At 40.6% G+C, this 22,671-nt stretch overlaps 2 protein-coding genes across 5 annotated transcripts in view; one reads left to right on the top strand and one right to left on the bottom strand.

The window, feature by feature from the left end:
* Positions 1 to 39: 39 nt before the first annotated feature.
* Positions 40 to 13,722, bottom strand: nek6 (NIMA-related kinase 6). Of its 2 annotated transcripts, XM_053853719.1 has the most exons (11): positions 13,631 to 13,672; positions 11,514 to 11,626; positions 6,782 to 6,882; positions 6,336 to 6,476; positions 4,629 to 4,691; positions 4,088 to 4,198; positions 3,915 to 4,023; positions 3,747 to 3,854; positions 3,325 to 3,419; positions 3,128 to 3,241; positions 40 to 1,509 (listed from the first exon to the last, which is right to left on the bottom strand). In XM_053853719.1, the coding sequence occupies exons 2-11, from the start codon at positions 11,524 to 11,526 to the stop codon at positions 1,399 to 1,401; spliced, it is 966 nt and encodes a 321-aa protein (XP_053709694.1). In that variant the 5' UTR covers positions 11,527 to 11,626; positions 13,631 to 13,672; the 3' UTR covers positions 40 to 1,398. The 2 variants fall into 2 exon arrangements, with proteins under 2 accessions (XP_053709694.1, XP_053709695.1); XM_053853720.1 differs by lacking the exon at positions 11,514 to 11,626 and having other exon boundaries at positions 13,631 to 13,722.
* A 1,459-nt stretch (positions 13,723 to 15,181) lies between these two features.
* dennd1a (DENN/MADD domain containing 1A) overlaps positions 15,182 to 22,671 on the top strand; it is a 14,514-nt gene continuing 7,024 nt past the window's right edge. For all 3 annotated transcript variants that reach the window (XM_053864847.1, XM_053864855.1, XM_053864863.1), the window contains exons 1-16: positions 15,182 to 15,314; positions 17,042 to 17,106; positions 18,143 to 18,186; positions 18,389 to 18,438; positions 18,647 to 18,766; positions 19,308 to 19,377; positions 19,590 to 19,670; positions 19,970 to 20,023; positions 20,213 to 20,323; positions 20,436 to 20,536; positions 21,381 to 21,426; positions 21,797 to 21,898; positions 21,987 to 22,112; positions 22,186 to 22,287; positions 22,350 to 22,437; positions 22,514 to 22,554. In XM_053864847.1, the coding sequence (XP_053720822.1) occupies positions 15,298 to 15,314; positions 17,042 to 17,106; positions 18,143 to 18,186; positions 18,389 to 18,438; positions 18,647 to 18,766; positions 19,308 to 19,377; positions 19,590 to 19,670; positions 19,970 to 20,023; positions 20,213 to 20,323; positions 20,436 to 20,536; positions 21,381 to 21,426; positions 21,797 to 21,898; positions 21,987 to 22,112; positions 22,186 to 22,287; positions 22,350 to 22,437; positions 22,514 to 22,554 (1,218 nt within the window). In that variant the 5' untranslated portion in view covers positions 15,182 to 15,297. The remainder of the gene's footprint in view (positions 15,315 to 17,041; positions 17,107 to 18,142; positions 18,187 to 18,388; positions 18,439 to 18,646; positions 18,767 to 19,307; positions 19,378 to 19,589; positions 19,671 to 19,969; positions 20,024 to 20,212; positions 20,324 to 20,435; positions 20,537 to 21,380; positions 21,427 to 21,796; positions 21,899 to 21,986; positions 22,113 to 22,185; positions 22,288 to 22,349; positions 22,438 to 22,513; positions 22,555 to 22,671) is intronic.

Below are 22,671 nucleotides of genomic sequence, written 5' to 3'. Positions count from 1 at the left end.
ACAAAAGTCACTTATTACTGTACTTTGGTGGTGTCCTCATCTCACTCCCACCAAAAACACAGTTTTTATTTTAGCAGTTTACTTACAAAAGCAAGACATTTCTATAGAAGAAAAAAGAAAGCACTGTATAAAAACACGATCAATACAGAGATTAAAATACCACTTACTTTTAAATGTTTAGTACAAATGATTCAAAGTGGCTTTCACAGCATCTCGATTCCAGGGAGTGTGCAGTTTCACAGTAACAATGGTCGTCATTTGCAACATGTAAGTTGAAAAACGGGTTTTGTACAAGCACTCTAAATGTAGCATACATCAGACAAAAAAAAGTCCCACCACCACAGTGACATTATTGAAAGAGGATGGTTTATTGTTCAGTAAACAAGGTCTTATAAATGTGTAAACAATATGCTGTGGTCTCCATGTCTATCAAGTAAATATCTTACCACCGATTATTTGCATTTATACTCCACATGTATTATGCTCCTACTACATATCAATGACTCACTCCTCCTGTGTTGAGCTGTGTTTGGCACGGTTTTTATTGAAGAGAGTTCTAAACATGAAAACAAAATTTAATTATGACTGCAATCCAGTAGTGCCGGCCCAAAAAAAAACGGTGTTGGTGGTCTGCACTGGTTAAAATGGTACAATCGAAAACGTTTGTCATAACCAGCCTCCACTTTTTCTTTTACCACTTATCCAGGTCATTGAACAAAAGGCATTTATTTCAGGTAACATGACTTCTGCCTCACTATTATTGCCAAGTACGGAGGCCTCACTATTACGCAACCATTTGTACTTTCCCAGGTTGAACGCTCAGCTCGGACCACTCGCTATACTGCACGCAGCCACTAGGTGGGGACCAAGATCTAGTTGCAATGATGAACTTCAGCTAAACAAGGGGATTTAGATTAATAGCAGCCTTTACAACAGTTGCTCAATAAGGACGTCAATAAAAGCAGTAAGTACCTGACCATTGAAATATACAGAAGAACTATGTGTGTTTATGAATACAATGATAGATGAGAAGCTCAGCTCTGCTGCAAACTTCACCTCAGAGACAGGGTATAATTTGGAATGCAACCCTGCAGGTGTGATGTAAGAGGAGGCCAGATAGTGATGTCATCATCATGAGACTCAAATATCTGGTGAAAATAATATACACAGTCACTTCTCTCAAAGAACTCCACCTCCCGTGAGGGCTGCCCCACTGAAGCGCTCCTTATCCACCATGGAAGTCAATGTTTGGACGTCAGCGTCAACATCACAGTCCACTGTGCAAGTCGCTTCCTCCAGACCAGAGCAGGAGAGGGTAACAGGCTTCTGCCAGGGCGGCAGAACTTACATGGAGTGGTATGAGGTTCTCATACAAGGTCAGATGGGCCCCCTGCAGAATCAGGTGCTGGCAGTCCACATGTGCATCTGTTTGGCCATCTGATGCACAAAGACGATGTCTGGCCGCTGGTCAGGGTCCGGGTTGATGCATGTGCTCACCAGTTCCCGAAGCTGGGAAAGGAAACACATTGTTTTGCTGTTCAGTGTTTGACATGTATAGCCCAAAAGCAGGCAATAACATGTTCCCAAATAGGAACCCGAGACTCTCACTCTCACATGACAAACTACTTAGCACGTTTTTAATACTTTTAATTTAGAGGTGCTCACGTGGCTCCGTGCGGCCTGAGGGCCATACCTTGCCCACATCTGTTGTAATTTTTATAGATCAGTGTGGGTTAAGCTCAGGCGTGTCACATGCAACCAGACAGACCATGTTGCGTGCCAAACAAAATTCATATTTACTGAACAGTCTGTAAATGACAGGAGGAAGAACATAGTCTGATATCTGGCTCTTGTCATTGTTGAACTGTAATTTCATCTGCTCTGTGCTTCTGAACACATACATTGTCGTTCTTCAGCACTGACTCGCAACACACAACATACATTCACTTTCCCTTTCAATGACGACCCTTTTACCTGCATCAGTTTTTGGAAATATTTCAGATTATTTCTTGACGTTTCATGGTAACATTAATGTGATATAGTTTTTGCGGCACTGTAAAGGGGCCCTCATGTCCAAGTTTTCCTCTTCAGTAAACATATCTCACACACTTCAGCTTCATATCAAAAATTGACTTTAAATGTTTGTAATTTCATAGTTATAACAAGCTAAATTTGCATAATGGCTGTCTCACTCAAAACGCTCCTCAAAACCGCACAGAACTACAAACATGGGGCAAGACAATTGTGTTATGGAGATGGTGATGTTTTGAATGGATTTTTGAGTCTCTTTGGAGGACAGTTTTCTGTTTGTTGAGGTGTGAGCGTAAGAACATGTGTGACCATCTTTGAGTGTCATATTTACTTTCAATAATACAATTACTTCCTCATTTATACGAGACTGGTATCTTCATTCAGCAGAAGTAGATGATTCAATGGCTGATTGAATAAAGACACATGATGCTTAGTGTACATCATATTTCAAACTGCTCAATGGCCACTCTTCTATCCTTTCATTCACCCGCTCCTTTAAGTTAAGCGTCTTTCCAGTTTGATCGAGGGGATTTGTCACAATGTCTGTCCTCAGTTCACAGTTTGATCCAAGAGGAGTATTTTGGTGTTTCAGTATGTGAGTAAACAACAGTATTCAGTTCAGTGACAGCAGCTCCAGTGAAAGCCAATGTACTGATTCTGACATCAAACTTCAGATCAGAAAAGCTAACTGACTGGCTACTGCGTGACAGACTCTGCCTTCTAGGGTTTAGGTTTGATTCTTTATTCCTTATGGGATGTCCAGCCGCTTGAAGTCACGATGCAAACGGTCCAAATGGATCATGTTGGGGTAAACCTTTTTTAGAACTAAATTACTCAGACATGGACGAACATAGTTCTTAACCACTGACACCATGGCCATCATTTAAGGTAGCCAACACTGTTGATAACGCTTAAACCAATCCTGGTCCCCTTTAAATTTGATATCACCTATATGTATCTATAGCTCGCGCAGACCGCAACCAAACTGATGTGGCAGGCCTTGCGTTTCACACCTTGGTTAAGGCACCAGAAGTGTCCTTCTTCGGTGATGCCAGATGTAGTACATGTTGATAAAGTAGTGCGTGCATTACTCTACCTTCTCAGAGTAATGGTCAGGCGGGAGCGGAGGGTAATCACACTGCTCAATTTTATGGCACAAAGACAGCAGATTCATCTTGTCGCCGTAGAAAGGACTGTGTAGTGCCGCCATCTAAGAGAAGCAAGCAGCAGCACCATTAGACATTTGAAGTCCTGACACCGCAAGACACATGATGATCCCAAATTTGCTCTCACTTCATACAGGAGGCATCCCAGCGACCAGATGTCCGACTTAAAGTTGTAGCCGTTCTCATGGATTCTCTCAGGCGACATGTAGTACGGAGTCCCCACTGAGGAAAAAACACACACACACTCTAACATTGCTGGGTGATTCAGGTGCTTCAGTTTAAAAGCAGAGGGAGAAAGCCAAAGCTCTGGCTCCATCAAGCTGCATGAAGAAGTTTCATAAATGGTTAATGACCTCTGGCAAGGAGGTGATGTTTTCGAAGGCACTGGTTTGTTTGTCGTCTGTGTTCAAAGAGACTTGAAAAGTTATGGACTATTGAATTAAATTTTGGATGAAATATGTGAAATGGAATCAGGAACAAGGCAGTCAAATTTGGGAGTGAATCAGGATCCAAGATTTGGTTTGTGGTCCACAATAGCGAGTACTTCACCCAGGGAGTGAGCCGCAGTTGTTTTGGAGCTGAAGAAGCGTCCCAATCCAAGATCTCCCAGCTTGACCTCTCCGGTGGCAGTGATGAACACGTTGGCTGGTTTGATGTCTGGACAAAACAGGCACATGAAGACCCGAAGGATCACGCTTGTGACACGTCACAGCTTACCACGATGCATGACTCTGCGTGAGTGCATGTGCTCCAGAGCACTGCACAGCTGCACAAAGTACTTCCATATAGTCCTCTCCGGAATCAGGCGACGCTTCTTCTTGAAGAACTGATCGAAGGAAGTCACGGACAGTTCAGCAATGCTTTGAAAACATTTTTTATTTACTCCTGACCTTTATCATCTGAGACAGATCTCCAGCATCCGCCAGCTCCAGAACAATGTTGAGTTCATTATCTTCTATGAAAGAGTCGAGGTATTTGATCACATTGGGATGATTGAGCTGCTGCAGAGGAGAAACACAAGACACTGGTGTTGGTGATTTGGGGGGTTTCTATATCAGCAGCTTTTGTCTGTGTGTGTGTGTGTGTGTGTGATGTGTGTTACTTTTGGGTGCATTAAGCCGTTTATATCACTCGATATCACTTCTGCCTTTCTACAGATGGGAAATCTCTAGCTTCAAACAGGAAATCAAACAGGGAAGTGCAAAAAGTGGCGGGAAATGGTCGACTATTATTAATGATAGAAGCAGGTTGTTAGAGTTGTCGTTGACTGATGCAGATCGCTTTGCTCGAAAAGGAAGTCGTGAGTGGAATCGAACCTGACTGAGTCACGCAACTGACTGATTTACATACAGAAAATCAACTTGACGAAATGTAAATTGATGTCAAACGCACGCACTCCTGTCACCACTCCTCCGTGATTCATCTCTTTACCTTCAGTAGATCGATTTCTTTGATGCAGTCCTGACGAGCCTTGGCATCCATCATCTCGAAAATCTGCGGAAAAGTCATGTATGTCGAGTATCAGCGTCACCCATTTCACCACTTTCAACCACGCAAGTTAGCAAAAGTGGATCTTGTTATTGTTGTATTCCACACACCACTAGGCACCAGATCAATTTCCTGCCCGGCTGAGTCACCAAGGCGTTCACTGGCTTAAAACTGCTTTCAAAACCTCACATATTCATTTCCAATTAGATTTTCTTCTATGTAAACATCAAACACAACTCCCACTCTGCACGAATGTGGAAATGTTCTGGTTCAATGTTTGTATCTGAGAGGAAAGACCAATTTTGGGGGCATGGTAGTAGTGCACTTTTTAAAATGGTCAATATTTGGGATGACTACCGACTGATAAACTAACAGGTATTCAGTCCCCTGAAATGTGTTTTCACACAATCAGCATTTAAAGGGTTAACATCCTGCTCATTGCTCAATACCTGACCATTGAAATCAAAACTCTTAATGTCTTACCCAGAAATTCAACCCTAAAAACAGATTACATGATAATCTGTAATCTAAAGTTTCAGCCTCATAATCTCCCACTAGCAAGATAAACCAAAATTCTATCTTATCAACTGGTATTTTTCAAAGTGGTTTCTGACTCAATAGACACGCGACTCGCTGCAAACATTCCTGATATGAACGTCAGTTCAAGCAGGCGTGTCTGTTTCTACACGCAGCATCACGATGCAGACATCATATCGCGACGACACATTAGTGAAGGTTCTAGCAGCAGATTCTTCAGGTAAAGGAGAAGGAAATGACGCTCAGACATCAAGTCTGCCGCCCCTGTTGGAATCCGCTCCACTGACCCGCGAGACATCCTGTTTACCAAAGGCAAGAGGCTGCTGGTAGCCATACAGGAAGCACTTCCATGTTACCTGCTGATTTACAGCTTCATTACACAGTTTATTTCCTCAAGTAAATAGGCTAAGCCAGTTGGACCTATTATCCGGGAGTCATTTGGGTGCCACAGCTTCACATAAGAGACAAGCAGAAGGTCACAAGTCATCATAAACATGTTTTGGAAACTAGAGTATGAAAATTTCCCTGGTAATGATCTTGCTGTTTGCTCTATTTTCAAACACACAAGTCGAACCGTTGTGGACAGAGGTTTTGGGTACCGACTACAAGAATAAGACCTTGATACAAAGAGAATTTTTTTGACTGGGGTTATATCTAACCTCATTAGCCCTTAGTATTTGCATTATATTATGACCAGTATTATCAATTAAGCCACAGTATTAGTTGACTGCTGGTGTGCCTTTTCACAGGCTTTTTGCCAACTACCTATAAAAATGTCATCCTGCAAGTCTGCATTCCATACTTTTTATTTACGCAGAAAAGACTAGCCTGCCTGGGGACGTCCCAGTATTCCCTAGAGGAGTTGAAGAAGGCTTCCCAGAAGAGGCAAGTCTGGACTTTAAACATGGAAAATGGATGAATGTTTGCCTTGTCTTAAATATGGGGACCACGTAGCTTTACTATAGCTGACCCGGTAACCCCAGCTATGAATACTTTGGTGACACATTTCTAACAAGATACATTGCAACATACGTGGAGCAACACCAACCAGAATCGGGTTTCTCAAGCAGGTCTATCAGTAGAGTGAAAGTATAGCAGCAGAGAAGGACGCACCTGGACTTTCTTCAGAGCCACCAGACGTCCTTCAAGCAGGTACGTGGCTTTGTAAACCACGCTGAACTGACCACGGCCGATCTTCTTCTCAATCCGAAAGTTGGAAAGGGTACAGCAATAGTTACAGCTTTGCAAGTTATTCTGCAGGAAGAGGAATCACCAATCAGGACACACACATGTAGAAGGCCTCAATAATGACCTTTTAGTTGCGTTCAATAAAGAAATTCCCTCAACAAACAACGTTACATAGCTGGAGGACATCCTCCATCTTTGATCAAGAAATGTCACAGTGGGGTCTTGTGTTCTGGTCATTTTACATGAGGCCAGCAGCATTATTACATAGTGCCCATGCGTACTTTAAGCTCCATAATACACTGCAACAGTAGAATATATGACATGATAGGAGCTTAAATGTATTGTATTGTATGTCATTTGTTCGAGCTCACCTGATCCTCCTGACCAGGTAACTTGTACAAGCTCTTGAGGTTGTCTAACGCCGGCTGGTTGTTGTTGTGCGTCTCCATGGTGGCATCACACCACCTCACCTCTGAAAAAGAGCAATTTGGAGTCAGCAAATATATTTTGGATGGCAGAAAGGCATGAGGTGAGGTTCAGTTTTGAGTCATCACACAGGTTAGACGTCGAAACAGCTCTGACTTTATGCTCACCACCGCAGATCAGACTTTACAAACCAGTAGTGAAACCATCACAACCACTATCCCCTGTTGTCGTGCATCAGCAACGCGTGGGGCGGTGGAAAACTACGCATATGTGGTTTTCATTTTGTCAGAAAATGAAATTCTTAGAATCTTAATCAGGCTGCTTCACGCTCTTGTGGAACCTGTTTAGTAATTCAGCAACAAGGTCGACACTGCAGTACATTGTTTGAGTGGGGCTGCCCCCTCCTCAGTGACGATGACTCAAAATGTCCCTGCCGTGTTATGAATTGGGTTTTTTGGTAAATTCACTGTGGCTGACCAGAAGTAATATCACATCTGCATATGATCCTAAACACTCTTACTTCCTTGACCAGGACAATAGGTATTGCTATGAAGACACTGTATCACTGATCAAAACTGTTAAAAGCTTCTGGGCGATCAATTGTAAAGTGCACAGCAAGTAAACATGTTCTCCACGACAGGGGTGACGGTTGAGAGTGAACTTTTAGTTGAGTAACAGTTGGGAGCCTCAGGGCACTCATCTTTCCTTGTTGATTTCACTGCGTTATAGTCTAATTTCAAGGTAAGCCCCGGAACGGGGAAGTGGTGACGAGGTTACCTAATGTAACCATCGTTCTCTGAAATGTGCAAAGTGTTGTTTTGATTAAATATTGTTATTATTATTGGTATAGATTACAAGTTTTTCACTTTCGTCACTTTATGATCTTTTTTTGTTTGATTCTTTTTATGCATGACATTTAATATGTAATTGAACATTTCTGTAAAACCATTACTAGCTATGGAGAAGGAAAACACACAGACACATTGGAAACCTATAAAATAATTTAAGATTTATTTTTTAAATTCAAGTAAAAATAAGTACAGTTTCAGGTAGAAAACAGCTTCCAAGATGAACAAACAATTTCCTATACAAGAACATGAAGAAAATGTAAGTCTGGTTGAACTACGCAGGCATTATATAATGACCAGCATCTTCACCATATTTCCTCTTCAACCCAGAGAGTTATGGTTGCTCTAACGATTTAAGTAGTTTTCAGTTGACCAGTACAACGCTTCTATTCTGTGGACAAAGTACAGTCACAGAGCATTTAATGAGTTAATGAGTTTTGGAATTGCTCTGACCTTGTTTTCCAAAATTTTAAAGGTTCCTTGAACCTTGAATTATTGATACGATGTTTGTGCAGTACAATAATCTAACTGTACTAGCTGGAAAAAAACGGCAACATCTGGAAAGCTGCAAAGGTTTCTCTGACAACTGACTCAACTCCAAAGTAATGCTTGCAAGCTTTGCTTTTCAGCTCCAGCTGAGTCCCACCTTTATCTAGGTTAAATCCAAAAAGACACTGCTAAGATTTGAAGACTTCCTCCAGGCATGACAAAAGGCCTAAATTAATCGCTTATTTTGGCCTAAAATAGACACCAGCATGTCTGCTATGAGTCTCAAGTCAGAACTTGTTCTTTGACATCCAACATTACACGCATTATACCACAAAGGCCACGTTCCTTCCCCCTCCCACACAAACATATCTGATGAGTAAGCTTTAAGTATTTATCAGCATACATGTGCTAACGTGTGCACACCTCAGCTCTACTAACCATTAAAATGTTTGCAATGCCAACTGGGCCTCCTACCACGACTTAGGTTACTACAGTCGAACACATCTGTGCTGCACACATGCACACACAAACACACTGCTCTGGATCGTGGTATTGGAGCTTGAATTGATGTTGGCATTCAGGCGGACCTGGCGGACTTCAGTGTGTGGCTGGCTACAGCAGGCTTCTACTAAATACATTAAAATGCCAAACATGCGTTCCTGCTCCTGAAACCAAGAGCTCTGCTTTCTTCGAAACATGAGTGTGCATGTTTCTGGAATGGTAAAACAAAAATTGGACCTTGTTTGTGGTCCAATAAAATCAACATAACATAAGCGAGGTAGATGAGGGTCTTTCTAGGTGAATACGTCTAAAATATGACCCAAAATTCCATCGGACTGAAGTGTGTTCCCCAAGGCTCTCACTAACACAGCTTCCTGGAATCGTCTCTATATTTAAATTCTATACCCAGAAAAGAGATGCTGCCAAACAGTAAATTCTCCTTCTACATTTTCCGTCTTCAAAATGGCATCACTTTGGCATACAGACAGGTGAGAGATAAATTTAACAAACTGTAGCATAGAGTGGAAATAAAAAGTATTCTCATCGCAACACAAACTTGAAACTTTCATAGATTTATAGAGCTTCACACTGAGCCCATGAGGACCAACCCAATTTGAGTTAAACGCTGGGTGCCGTTTTCTAATTGAAATAATTGATAATTTTGCTTTAAATGAAGAGGTTTATCGTACCGGTAAATTATTCATTCAATGTTTTTTCTCATTCATGTTACTATAATGACAAAAAAAAACATCTGCAAACAGTATATGCACTATTCTTAAGTAGAAAACATTATTTGAATATGTCATTTGTCCCTGAACCTTCCTCAGGTCAGGCTGGGTCATGTGACGTGCTTCACAGTCTAAATGGTATCTGGCACCAATAAAACTGCGTATACATCCTGTTCGGTGCATGTAGTGTGTTATTTGCGTGACTTCACTTGAACGCCAGTGAAGTATATGTATCACAACATCTGCTTAATCAGAGTCAACAGCCAATAATGCCACCACAGACACACAAGTGTGAGCGTCGAAGACAAACTTTCCACTTGATCTTTGCACATTTGTCAGCTTGGTTTCCTAAAGTAAAGCAAACACTTTCATGAATTAGAAGCAACCTCTCATGAAGGAGATATAAAGTAACGACAAGTTGGCTTTGGGTTTTTTTTTTAACACAAACTTCTATTGACATATGAGAATGAGAACTATCTTCTCAGAATGCCCTAATTTCTCTTGAATGACAGCATGGTCTCCACAAGTTTCAGCATGACTCATCTTATCCAGAATGATTTGACAGCGTTCCACATGGCTTCTTGTGAGTTTTGGCATTCTCTGTGTTTAAGTGCCCCCCATAAATAGTCTGTGAGGTTGAGTTCAAGTGACTTTGCAGGAAAGTCCCTGACGGTTGTGGAGTCTGTCGTTCTGTTGGGACTTCATTTTGAATTTGGAGTTTCACACTTTTTTCAAAGACTCACAAAACTATAGCTGCCGATGTATCACCTCCACAGAGGCACTTAGGTTTTTGCCAGCATACCTCTAACAAAATAAAAGGAACAGATGATTCCATTTTGGTGGTGTTCAAAGTCCCTTTTGGATTTAGGAAGGAATTATCATTCACTTGTTTGGCCTCTAACCGCCGCGGCTCATTTGAATTTTCGCACACAATTCTTGGGTCACAGATGTGTTACAGTATTGATTTGATGCACGTGTAGGTGAAAACCTTTTAGGCAAAAGCTTTCACATTAATTGACACAAACCTTTCACCTGCCCCTGACCTGGCTTTAGATCCAACTGTACCCCTCGAGTGAAAGCCCGCCCACAATTCACAATGTTGCAGTGACGACTCGCTCCTCGTGGATTCATGTGAGTATCCAAATCAAATTAACTTTGTCATTAACAATGTAAATTGCTCTGGGATACCGTCCAGAATACAATTTAAAATTGCTTGAATTTCCTGGTGTGTAATTAGAGACAGTTAAAGGAGAATAACTGTGAATAACATGAATCACCATGCAATCCATTAAGTCAACCTATTTAGCTCGAGAGTGACAGCATTTATAAAATCAACCAGCCCATCTACACAGGTTAGTCTGGCTAACAAAGTCAACCTTGAAGCCCTAAAGGTAAATAAAACATTTCTAGATTTCATACCAGTTGGAGGTTTTCTGTGTGACACAGGAATGCTGGACCTGTCCTGTGTGGTTTACTTGGTTTTCCTCCCACAAGCCAAAATGCACAGACCAGGTTAAATCGAGACTATAAAGTGTCCACACTGGCAACTCCACTTACATTTCTCTTTTAATGTTTTCTGGCATCAGCTCGGGACCTATCCAAATTCTTCTGGGTGAGCAGCAGCCAGAATAAATCAGGTTTTAAGTTGCAGCCTCTGAACTCCAGCATCATCTATAACTTGAACCTTTTCACACTGATCTGGAGGCTTGTGAATCTGCATTACTCCCATGACAAAAGCCATGAAGACTTTTGGGACAAGTCATTGGTATGTATTTTCTGCTCCAGCCCATAAGCAAGTTTCAGCCAAAACATTCAGAGAAATGCAAGATAAATGTCACCAATGTCTTATAAAAGTTGCTTTTATTGTTTTAAGAATTTCATTTCCGTTTTCTGTTGAATCTCATCATGGCAGTAGGTTGGAAATTTGATGATTATGAAATCAAATGCATGAAAAATTATTAACTTTCATTGGTGACCATAGCAAAAAAGAGAGAACTCACATTTTTTACTGGTCATCTTGAGCATTTTTTAGATAAAATATATAATATCCCTATTTTACCGTAAGATCATGTGGCAAACATTTAAATGATTAAAAAAAACTTAATACTCACTTTCTTCAACCATAACCTCATGGTCAGTTTGAAGTATGAAAAAATAGAAAATGTTGATAAACTCTTCTTCATGTGACTTTTGATTTCAACATTTCACACACTGACTGTTAACACTGTAGGTTAACCAGAAATACAAGTGATGACCACAGGGTTGTATGAGGTTTGCGACAGGTGATGGACGTTAATAGGTCGACAAATAAAAATTCTAATACAGTAATTTATGATAGCTGTATTCACACTTACAAAGAATGGCAGGTTGAACTTTCCTTACATTTCTCAGCCACCTCAGCTCAATGCCACAACACAAACCACTAAATATACACCTTTAAGAAAGCCGATTTGCATTCCTGCCGTACGCTAAATCTAACCACCGAACCAAATTGTGAGCTTCGCGACCACAAAACCGACTGTATTTGTCATCGTCCAGCTGGTTCCCGACCACGAAAGGTCATAATGGTGGAGTCAACACTCGGCCTAAGTGAGGATGTGTGAAGACTTGGCTGACGCTAACCAGCCATGCTAGTCATACAGGACAGTGGCTCCCTGTCGCAGCTGACACGTGACTAATTTTAGCCAGTTATGTGACCTTGGATGGCCAGGCATCCTAATAAGCAGCAGCGCTTCTCACACCGCACAACCCCCGCCCCCCACTCTGAAGCCAGAATGCGACCTGCTGCTAATATTTAATGTTAACTGTGTCAACAAAGGTGGCTTCTTTAACCACCGGGGGACTGGTTAGGTTTCATAGCAATAATAGAAGACTCATAGTTTTTCCACAGTAAATATCTTCAAAGTTGTCATTCAAATTACCACTTGAGGGCTGAGGGTTAAAAGGAATGAATTGAAAACTAATATTACTAAATGGATGAACCACAGATCTAGAAAAACATATCAGGCTTCCGTTGATGAAGGAGAAAAAATGAAATTGCACTCTTTTAGAGGCATAATTATACCCATAATGGAGACTTTTATTTTTATATTAAACAATGTCTTTAGCTGACAAAATGCACTTCAACTTTCCTGAAACACTCTGTGATTAAGCTGTAAAAACAGTGAAATAAAAACAAACAAAGAATATGCCACAGTCATGACACAAATTGACCATATGATCATGACTAACGGCCTAATATTGTGTAATTACCTCTTTTCCTGACTAAACTGCAGCTTTTAGTGGATGTTCAATATATTCCAAAAGTTATCCAGGAAAACAGAAGTGGTGAATCACCAATGGGGTCATTGGCGGCCAAGGCTCACTACTCCATGTGCAGAGTTCAGGTTGGACCATGTCACCGAGGAGTTTGGCTGTACCAAATTGTTTTTGTTTTTTTTTAAGTTCATGCTGATGTGTGTGTTGCTAAAGACCTGTGAAGAGTGTGTGTGTCCAGCTTATATGCCAACATCATCAGCATCAACACACTGACATATTGGACTTCACCAACCAGACGTCAACGCTGTTTGTTCAGACTGCTCTGTATGAGCACTAAATAAAGGAGAGCTTTCACTAACCTAATTATAACCCTACCTTCTTTACCTTGGAGGTACTGACAGGTAATGACCATTGCAGACTAAATAAACCGAAACAGATCTTCCACTAGGACAATTATAAGTGTCGTACCTCATTTTTCCTTATGTTTCAAAAAACACAAGGAAAAATATATGACATGTATTAGTCCCAATGAATGAAAATTAATTATTTTAGAAAATATCTGCATGACTTTTTTAGGTTTAAATTGACATGCTTGACCTCTGACGGCGACTAGATGGATCATATTTCATATGCATTTCAAATTCCAACAACTTTTCTCCAGCATCAACAGCCGCCCCAGTTTATTGCTTTATACCCAAAGCTGCAGCTATTCTACTGAAAAAATACAAGAGAGGTAAAAAGGAAAGCCCGATCTCAATATCATTTCCACATGTTGTCAGTAGCAGACTAATGTTGCTCTTTAGGTATGTGCTAAGTGGCTTCGCAGCTCTGCAGAATGAGTAAACAGGCTGTTCTCAGCTGCAGGATCACAAGTCCATGTCAACAGACTCTGCTGCAGCTCGAAAGCCTGCAGGACGGTTCAGTCGAGTCACTGGCCGCCCGCGCTGTTTATCAGGAGATGTCCTCTTACCTTAATGTCCAATGATGTCCGGTTTACTTGAGAGCACTTTGAACAGTTTAACAAGTTACATTGGTCCTTGTTATTGTGAAACTCCCCCTGCCTCCTCCCCCTCCCCCTCCTCTTCCTCCCCGTCCTCCCTCTGGTTGGTGCCTTCGCTGCCACGCAGGCTCCTGCATAGTACAATCTCGCCCATATTGTTGGTGAATAAATCCGGCTGTTTAAGCGCTCCGGTCTTTTAACTCAGCCTGGTATGTGACCGCGAACCTAATCAAATGAACAGACAATTTAACTCACCGTAAGTGTCGCTTCTGAGGACGAATTAAAAGTAGGTCAAAAGTCACAGCTCCCTCTGTCGTCAATGGGAGGAACTTTCCTTTGGCGCTTTCTATTTTCCCAGTTTATGTCCCGATGCAAATATATTTATTTTATATTCATGCATTCATAAAAGCACTAGAAAAATGCGGACAATAGAATACAGTGAAGTTGGTGTAGTTTATGTCCCAATGCAAATATATTTATTTTATATTCATGCATTTATAAAAGCACTAGAAAAATGCAGACAATAGAATACAGTGACGTTGGTGTAGTTTATGTCCCAATGCAAATATATTTATTTTATAGTCATGCATTTATAGAAGCACTAGAAAAATGCAGACAATAGAATACAGTGAAGTTGGTGTACTTTTGTTTTTGCTTTTGCCACATTGGCTTTGCCCAGAAGTGTCAAAGTCACTTGCACAGGGATGTAACATTTTACTATAAAGGTCTTGGGCCGAACAACGTTTGTATTTATCAAAATATGATGAAGCTGCTGTTGTATTTCTAGTGGCAAACAATAACTCCAGCGTAGTGTTCAGAGCAAAAAATACACAAATTATATTAGTATTATATATTATATTAGTTTGTATTTCTACACTTGTGGGTGCATTATGAGGTTCTTATTGCCATAATGCTTTTCTCAGCCTCTCCCCCTAAACCTAACCACCCAAAACACCCAATTATAATGACAGTTTGAAGTCTTCATCATCAAATTGAGATTTGGACCTATGGGGACCGGCAAAAAGACCCCATGAAGGCAGAAGGTCCCCACCAGGATAGTGCTTTGTCAAGAATTAGTCCCTACAAAGTGGTATGAACAAGCCCAGGCACACACATAAAGTAGTCAAACATCTTTCGCTAAGTTGCATCCATTTTCTGCCCCACATTTCCTGGGGCTTTGTGATCTAAAATCTAAAAAAGTAAAAAAAATAAATAAATAAAAAACCCTCGAAATAGTGTTTCAAGAGTTGTTAAAAACTTTGTGGGCGTAGTGCATGCATATAAATGCAAACGAAACATGAGGTAATCTAAAAAATAACGCGGCTATTTAACTTTTCAAATAGTTCTCTGATTTATGATCTATTCTGAGGGAGCAGCAAACACACTCCCGGTGTATTTTATCACGGGATCTTGCTGCCGAATCGGTAATATGGAACATGTAGTTTTTTTTAACAATGGTTCTTTGGTTTTGTTATAATGCCGCGTCAACAATAGAACTACACTTCCCATAGTTCTGTGCGAGATCGAACGTGCTGTACGTACGAAAACGGTCTGTGTGACAGGTTAGCATCAGAAAAAACACCTCCGGACAGACGCTACTGGATTTTGTCTCCAGTGAAGCGGCCTGAGAAAGGAAAATGGGGTCCCGAATCAAGTAAGAATAATGAACGTTTATTAACAATGACATGGTAGCGCAGCATTACTGCTATTAGCTTGGTTTTGGTGAGTCATTGTGCTAGAAGAGTACCAGGCCCAGACTTGTTGCGACACAAACACTCGGCACAGCCAGTGCCTGGAAAGCAAGATGTATCTTTCTCTGGTCATAGTCCAAGCGTTACTGAAATGCACCTGCAATTATCATTTGAACGTTTATTTGACTGTCGGCTACGTCTTGGTGTCCACTTCCTTCGTAAACATAAGGGTCTGCCTGTGGTCCCAAATGAGATGCTGACAGCAGACTCCTCTGCTTTCCCGCAGCGGCAGTCTGTTCCAGCATAGAAATTAATATGGCTCTTGTCATCCGTTCTCTGCGGTCTGTCCTTGCTAATGTAAATGAATTATCAATTGTCTGTAGTTATTTAGGTCCAACGGAAAATTGCCTCCATCCAGATGTGATGAACTGAACAATCTTGGGAATAAAATGAACACATCTGTATAAAGAACAGAAGGACAGGATTTTCATTTTTAATACAGTTTTAAGGAATTGGTTTGGGTTCCATTGCAATGTAAATGTTCTTCCTGCGAAGCCATTTTATTTGGGAATTAAAAACCTGACTAACAAGCTACCTTGTGATGTTCATCAATTACAACCTGGACCCATCCGTTAATCTTTGGCCCTGCAGTCTGCATCACCTCACTGTGGACGTTCACTGAGTCTAATAGCCAACTGCTTTACCACCTGTAACAGTTGCTTAACAAGACCCATATTGGAGTAGCGGTGCCTCAGCAGTATGACGATGGCAATTGGAACCAAATTTTTAATTCCTTGATTTTTTTTTTTTGTCATTCCCCGATAACAAATAAAAAGAAATGATGAGAAGCATCTCAAGAAAGGTTTGATGCCTCCAAACCCCTATTCATAAGTTGTTTACCCAGGTCACACAATAGCTTGACTTCTGACAAGCATGGGGATTCTCGCAGTTGTGATACAACTTTCCTGTGTCAATTGGTATGGAAGAGTTGGACAAACTCACGTCTCATTGTGATGCACATTCAGTTCCATACAGTCTGGTGCCCTGTAATCAAGTATTTTCGTTAATGCATTAACAAATCTATCACGTGGACAGGCCAACTGCTTTTAAAGCCGGCAGGAAAGGCCTAATTCTTTTATTTTCCGTCTGCTGGTGTGTGTGGACATCACAAAAAAAAAAGGGTGTGGGTTCGATGCTCGGGTCGGACCACCTTTCTGCATGGAGTTTGCACGTTCTCCCCGTGTGCGTGGGGGTTTTCTCCTGTGTGTGTGCGTGTGCATGCCTGCCTGTGATGGCCTGGCGACCTGTCCAGGTTTTATTCCTGCCTTTCGCCCAAAGACTGCTGGGATAGGCTCCCTGCAACCCTGAACAGGACTAAGCAGTGGTTAGACTGGTATAGTGGTATAGACCAGAGTAAGTGGAAAATTCTATTTTTAATGAACCAAGTGGATTTTTATATAATAAATATTATATATATTTATATATAAGTCTTGTGATTGTTTAAAGTTTTTTGTGCAGAAATGACCAAATAGCCCAAGTACATGACAGTGTTTATTTCACAAACTGTAGTTTTATGTCTTGGATCATAAATGTTTTGTGTTGGGGTGGGCAGTTCTCTCTAAATTATTGGTTAGCATTTATTTTAATACCTGCAAAGATCTTCAATCTAGACTCTCATCCTTTCACTCAGGGAGAGCCCAGATTACACTTTCGAGGTCTACATGGAGGTGGCAATTCCAGGCACACAAAGCTCTGGTAAGTTTTTGTGATAATTAGAAATGGCTGGGGCTATGGTTTTGAGCTCTTAAAATGTGAAGTTTCAAAACACCATTTAAGACAGTACAAGTGTATACAACAATACTACTGTACTACTACTACTATTCATTTTGCATTTATATTCCATTTACAACTCTACAATCACGTCGGCTTAGTCAACTCTATGCGCCATATGCTGTCTAGTCAACTAATTGTTAGGTTGTCGACTATCAAAATAATCGTATCGCATCCCTAATTAAAAGTGTAAAGCAACGGACTATCTTGTTTATAGCCAGTCTATATGTTTTGCTGAGTCCTGATCGAAATAATTTGCTTTAAATGGAGCATTGAGACTCCTGATCTGCGACTATTGGTCACAAGTCACTGCCATGTGTGTCCACGTGCCTGGTCTGATGAAGACACATTTTCTGTATGAGTGAGTGTGACTCATTTCCTCTCAAGCAGAGAAAAGATGGTTGTTTCTGAGAATTTCTTCCCACTTGAGACTGTTGTCATTTCCTGACTAGATTTTTTTTTTACTTCTGCCAGTTTCACTATCTGCGATTCTCAAAAGTGCTAAAATAACTTTCCAGTCACCTCTCAGTACCAGACCACATGAGGTACACTGTAGACACCAGCTTCTACGCCCAAAATCATTGTTAAACCTTCTGAACCAGGAGAGGAAACAGTAGGTATAGAATTCCATGAAGTGTGTGTCTCGGACAAAGATCCTCCTTCTCCTTTATTTAACGTGATAAGAGTGGCATCAAATTTTTCAGTAAAATAAAAACCTGACCTAGATCCATCTCCAGCCACTGCTGCTCCTTCTGCAGTGGTGACCTCAGCAGCTAAAAAAAAGAAATATGATATTAGATAGATAGATATCCTTTATTTCTCCCACAGTGGGGAAATTCCACATATCATATCACTAACAGCAAAGTACCAAGTTCCTCAAAGAAGAGATTTTTTTAAAAAGTACAGTATTTATTATGTTTAACATAATGTCAATGAGCTCACGTTTGTTCTCTTCCCTAAGGGCCGGAGGTGCGAAGACAGTACCCTGTAGATTACACAGACCAGGTCGGTAATTTTCTCTACAAACAATTTTTCGACTCAATTTTTTTTACATTTTTTTTTGTTTGTACTTTTTTTTATTTTGTCGCCTGTTCACATCTGCACTCACGGGTACAATTTTCACAAGAGTCCACATCCCTTCATTGTGTTTATTTTGTGCATGCTGTGAGAGGATTCTTCTCATCCGCTGCCCATCTGCATTTTACAGGAAACACTTCAAACTGTTCCCAAGTTCTGCTTCCCCTTCTGCATGGACAGGTAAACAGGCACACAAGCTCTCAAAGAGCAAATTCTGCCTAAATTCCTTTTGAAACATCACTTAATGGATACACTGCTTAAAACATCACATAATGTATATAATACTGCTGGAGTCACTGACTTGCTTGTTAAATGAATGTATTCTAAGATCACATTTGCATTGTGTGTTTTTGAGGCTTTTTTCAGTGCATCATTTTCTCCTTTTCAGCCTCACAGTCAACCAGGTCGGCCAGAACTTTACCTTTGTTCTGACTGACATCAACAGCAAACACCGATTTGGCTTTTGTCGTCTCTCGTCTGGTGCGCACACCTGCTACTGCATTCTGAGGTGAGGCGCCTCTTCATATGCTTGTGTTTAAAGTGTCAAAATGGAAGAGTGTGGTGATGTGTAGATGAGGTGAACACGCGAAACAAGCCTTGCAAGGTTGATTAAACGATGTCTTCATTTTTAGAGGCCTCCAGATGGTGCTCTTGGTTTTGAATTTATGTGAGGTTTAACATTCTACATCAGATGGTGTCATCTAGTGGCATCTAAAAATTAGGACACTTGTTTCATGAAACCTCATGAAGTCATACTAGAGTAGTAAAGTAGGCACACAAAAAACCCTGGAGAAAACGAGAGACTCAAAATACATTCCATTATGATACATGACATACCAACCATGCTTTTAGAGCACTTTAGGCAATCCACAGCCCTTTATTAATAATTCATCTGATAAGACAGTGGACAGTGTTGGAGCAGTCAATGTGCTATGTGAAATTATAAAGCACAGAAACATGTCTGAAACCTGTTTTGTTGGCATAAGTTTTTAAACATTACCCAGGACAAAGGTTATTAGGTTTGAATCAATGTCTTTGTTTTCTCTCAGTTACCTGCCCTGGTTCGAAGTCTTTTACAAGCTGCTGAATATTTTGGCTGATTACACCATCAAAGGCCAGGTATGTAAGACCCTTCATCCCATTATTGGTGGCATGTTGCTGTTGCATTATTCCATTATTCTTTCACTTTAATGGTAGTGGGCACATGTCACCTTGCAATCCTTTAAGTCACCTTTTGAAAAAAGAGAGATTGAGATTGTTATTGTTTTTTTTTTTCTTGTTTGCACATGATTTTGTCCTTGCATTGTCTGTAACTTTCTCGTTTGCTTCAGGAATGTCAGTTTCAAGAACTTCTGGTATCCCTCCATACACTTCCCATACCTGACCCCAAAGTTCCTGTCCATCTTGGTGTGGTGAGTTTTGCTCAGCTTACATCCAGTGTTAATTTTGACAGCAGAATTTGATTTTGTTTTAGTCAGTCTTTTAGTCCCAATTTTGTCATCTAAATTGTTTTAGTCTTAGTCGCCAAAACTCATAAGATTATAGTCACTGAAAACTACAGTAGATTTAGACGAAATGAAGTTTGTAAGAGAATATTTTCTTTTAAAAGAGTTCTGTATCTGTGGTTAAGAAACTGAATTGAGTAATATTTTCATGTAACATCGATGTTGATATCGGTTTGTTTTTATTCCACTTTTTCTGATTTTCCCAGCATTCTTTCTTCACTGTGCCTGACACGAGCGAACTCCCCAGTATACCTGAAAATGTAAGTCTTTTGACTGTGGCATAATATGTTGGGACGAATGAGGGGAAATTTTTAAGTTTGTAGAATAGTTTAATGTGCTTTAATTGCGTTGTAAGGTGGCATTTGTCTTCATGAAAACTGTTATATCTGTTAATTCTGGTCCCGTTCAGATTTCCACAATTTGTATTGTTTTTCCTTTTGCATTTGCAGAGAAACTTAACAGAGTACTTTGTAGCGGTGGATGTCAACAATATGCTTCATCTGTATGCAAGTATGCTTTATGAACGTCGAATCCTCATCTGCTGTAGCAAACTAAGCACTGTAAGTTCAAATCTGTTTCTCATTTATTTTGACGTCCTTGCTATTGTATACCACTGAGTTAAACCACAATCAGTCATTTCTTTGACCCATTAACTCTGACTTCTGTTTGCAGTTAACTGCATGTGTCCATGGATCTGCAGCTATGTTGTATCCAATGCACTGGCAGCATGTTTACATTCCAGTCCTGCCTCAGCATCTATTAGACTACTGCTGGTGAGTCACTGGCCAGCATTCAGACACGTGTTTAACAGACTCAAGTGAACCCCACAGTGGCATCCAGACTAGACGCACATGGAGGGCAGCAAATGCCAGTCTGCATTTTTGTCTGCTTACTTGAGTGTTGACAGTGATTAGTTTAGTTGAGTCATCGCTTGTGTTTGGTGCCAAGTTAGAGCATAAACTATAATAAGCCTTTGGCCGAAAGGGCAGCTCAGGGGATGTTTTACTTCAAGTCTAGGAAACCTTTTATTCTCACTTTAATATAAGTCTACAGCAGTACTTTCTGGACTCAGAATACTTTGTTGTTAAACAGGTTTTGTAACGCAAACAGGTGTAAAAAGAGAATGTAAGAGATACCATTAGCTTAATTTCTTGTACTCTAATCCACTACCAGTGATGGGAGTTACTTTTTCGATAATGGTAATTCTCTATATGAAACTTTATAGGTATTGAACTGTTATCTTTGCAGCTCATGACTTAGATCAGTTTTGAGAATTATCACAGCTGTTAAGTGGATTGCAGACCACAGGCTAAATCCACTGATACACAGTGGAAAACGATAACACAGAAAAGCCTGGCTTAACATTCACGTCATGGGCTTTTCTGTGGTTTTTAAACCAACCCAAATAATTGTTTCTCAAAGTCTTATCTCTCATGTACCTAATCCACATGGTCTTTACACCAGCAATTAGGTGTCTCTCAATATGAGTGTAATCATAGTTGCTTATAGAAAAGAGCGAGAGTGCACTTAACCCCGGATATCCTCAGCCTGCATCTTTAATGCATTAACTAGAGTGGGAAACTGCGAATACAATCTGACGAGTCTTTTACTTTTCAGTGCTCCCATGCCATACCTCATCGGAGTACATTCCAGCCTGATGGAGGTAGGTGTGCTTCTGTTTCAGTCTAATGCAATGGATAAAGAGTTCACTCGACCATGAACAAAGTCATGATAATGCAGTCTAATACAATATTGAGAGCTATATGACAATTAAAACGTAGTTGCTACACACAAGGTCTATCGCATCATTCATCAGGCTGTAAGGGCTTAACATAAAATTATGAACAGCTTCTTTATTCACTAGAACTTTGTCATTCTGGAGCTGGTCATGCAAGACATTTTTATTACCTGCATATAGAAGGCCTCAGAATTGGATGCAAACAATGATTGTTATACTGTCAATTTGACCAAGAATTTCTGATCATCAGCTTGCACCCATGTTTTATCTGTGCCCGGCTCCCTTTTTCATGCAGAAAGTTCGAGGAATGGCTCTGGACGATGTTGTAGTATTAAATGTGGATACAAATACCCTTGAAACGCCCTATGAAGACCTCCAAAGCCTTCCCAATGACGTGGTGAGGACCACAGCCAGTATTCCGTGAATGAGTCCAGGCTTCTTTTAACAACTGTGTGTTAGAATTGTTGACCGCTTGTTGCTTTTAGGTTTCGTCTTTAAAAAATCGTTTAAAGAAGGTTTCCACAACGACTGGAGATGGTGTGGCACGGGCTTTTCTCAAGAGTCAGGCGGCGCTGTTTGGAAGCTACAGAAACGCCCTGCAGATTGAGCCGGTCAGGACTTGATACCCTTGATGTGGGCCTTCTTTATTTAATGCGTAATTACCCTACTTACCATTCTACTTAGGGAGAGCCCATTACTTTCAACGAGGAGACCTTTGTCAACCATCGATCTAGTGCCATGAAGCAGTTTCTATTAAATGCCATCCAGCTGCAGCTGTTTAAACAGGTATAGAAAATGTTTGGACTTTCTCCTTGTGAGTTTGGAGTAACTGAGCATTTGCCCTCCAGTTCATCGATGGACGATTAGACCTGCTGAACTCAGGGGAAGGTTTCAGTGATGTTTTTGAAGAAGAGATTAACATGGGGGAATATGCAGGTGAGCGTAACACTTTTTGATTTGCTTCTTTTTGCAAACCATTAGTGTGCTAACTGTGTTTATTTCCTGTCTTCAGGCAGTGACAAAAACTATCATCAGTGGCTGTTCACAGTAAAGGTAAGTCAAATGGAACCGCACTGGATTAAAAAAGTCAATTACCATCAGGTTACTGTTCAAAGCAAGTTCAAATCTTGTCATAGGGATTTTGCTTCGTATTTTGTTCACCAAAATGCA

The sequence above is a fragment of the Synchiropus splendidus genome, chromosome 1 (genome assembly GCF_027744825.2).
Source record: "Synchiropus splendidus isolate RoL2022-P1 chromosome 1, RoL_Sspl_1.0, whole genome shotgun sequence".
Classification (NCBI taxonomy): domain Eukaryota; kingdom Metazoa; phylum Chordata; class Actinopteri; order Syngnathiformes; family Callionymidae; genus Synchiropus; species Synchiropus splendidus.
The sequence above is the reverse complement of the archived record's forward strand: the minus strand, read 5'-3'. Positions and strand labels throughout refer to the sequence as shown.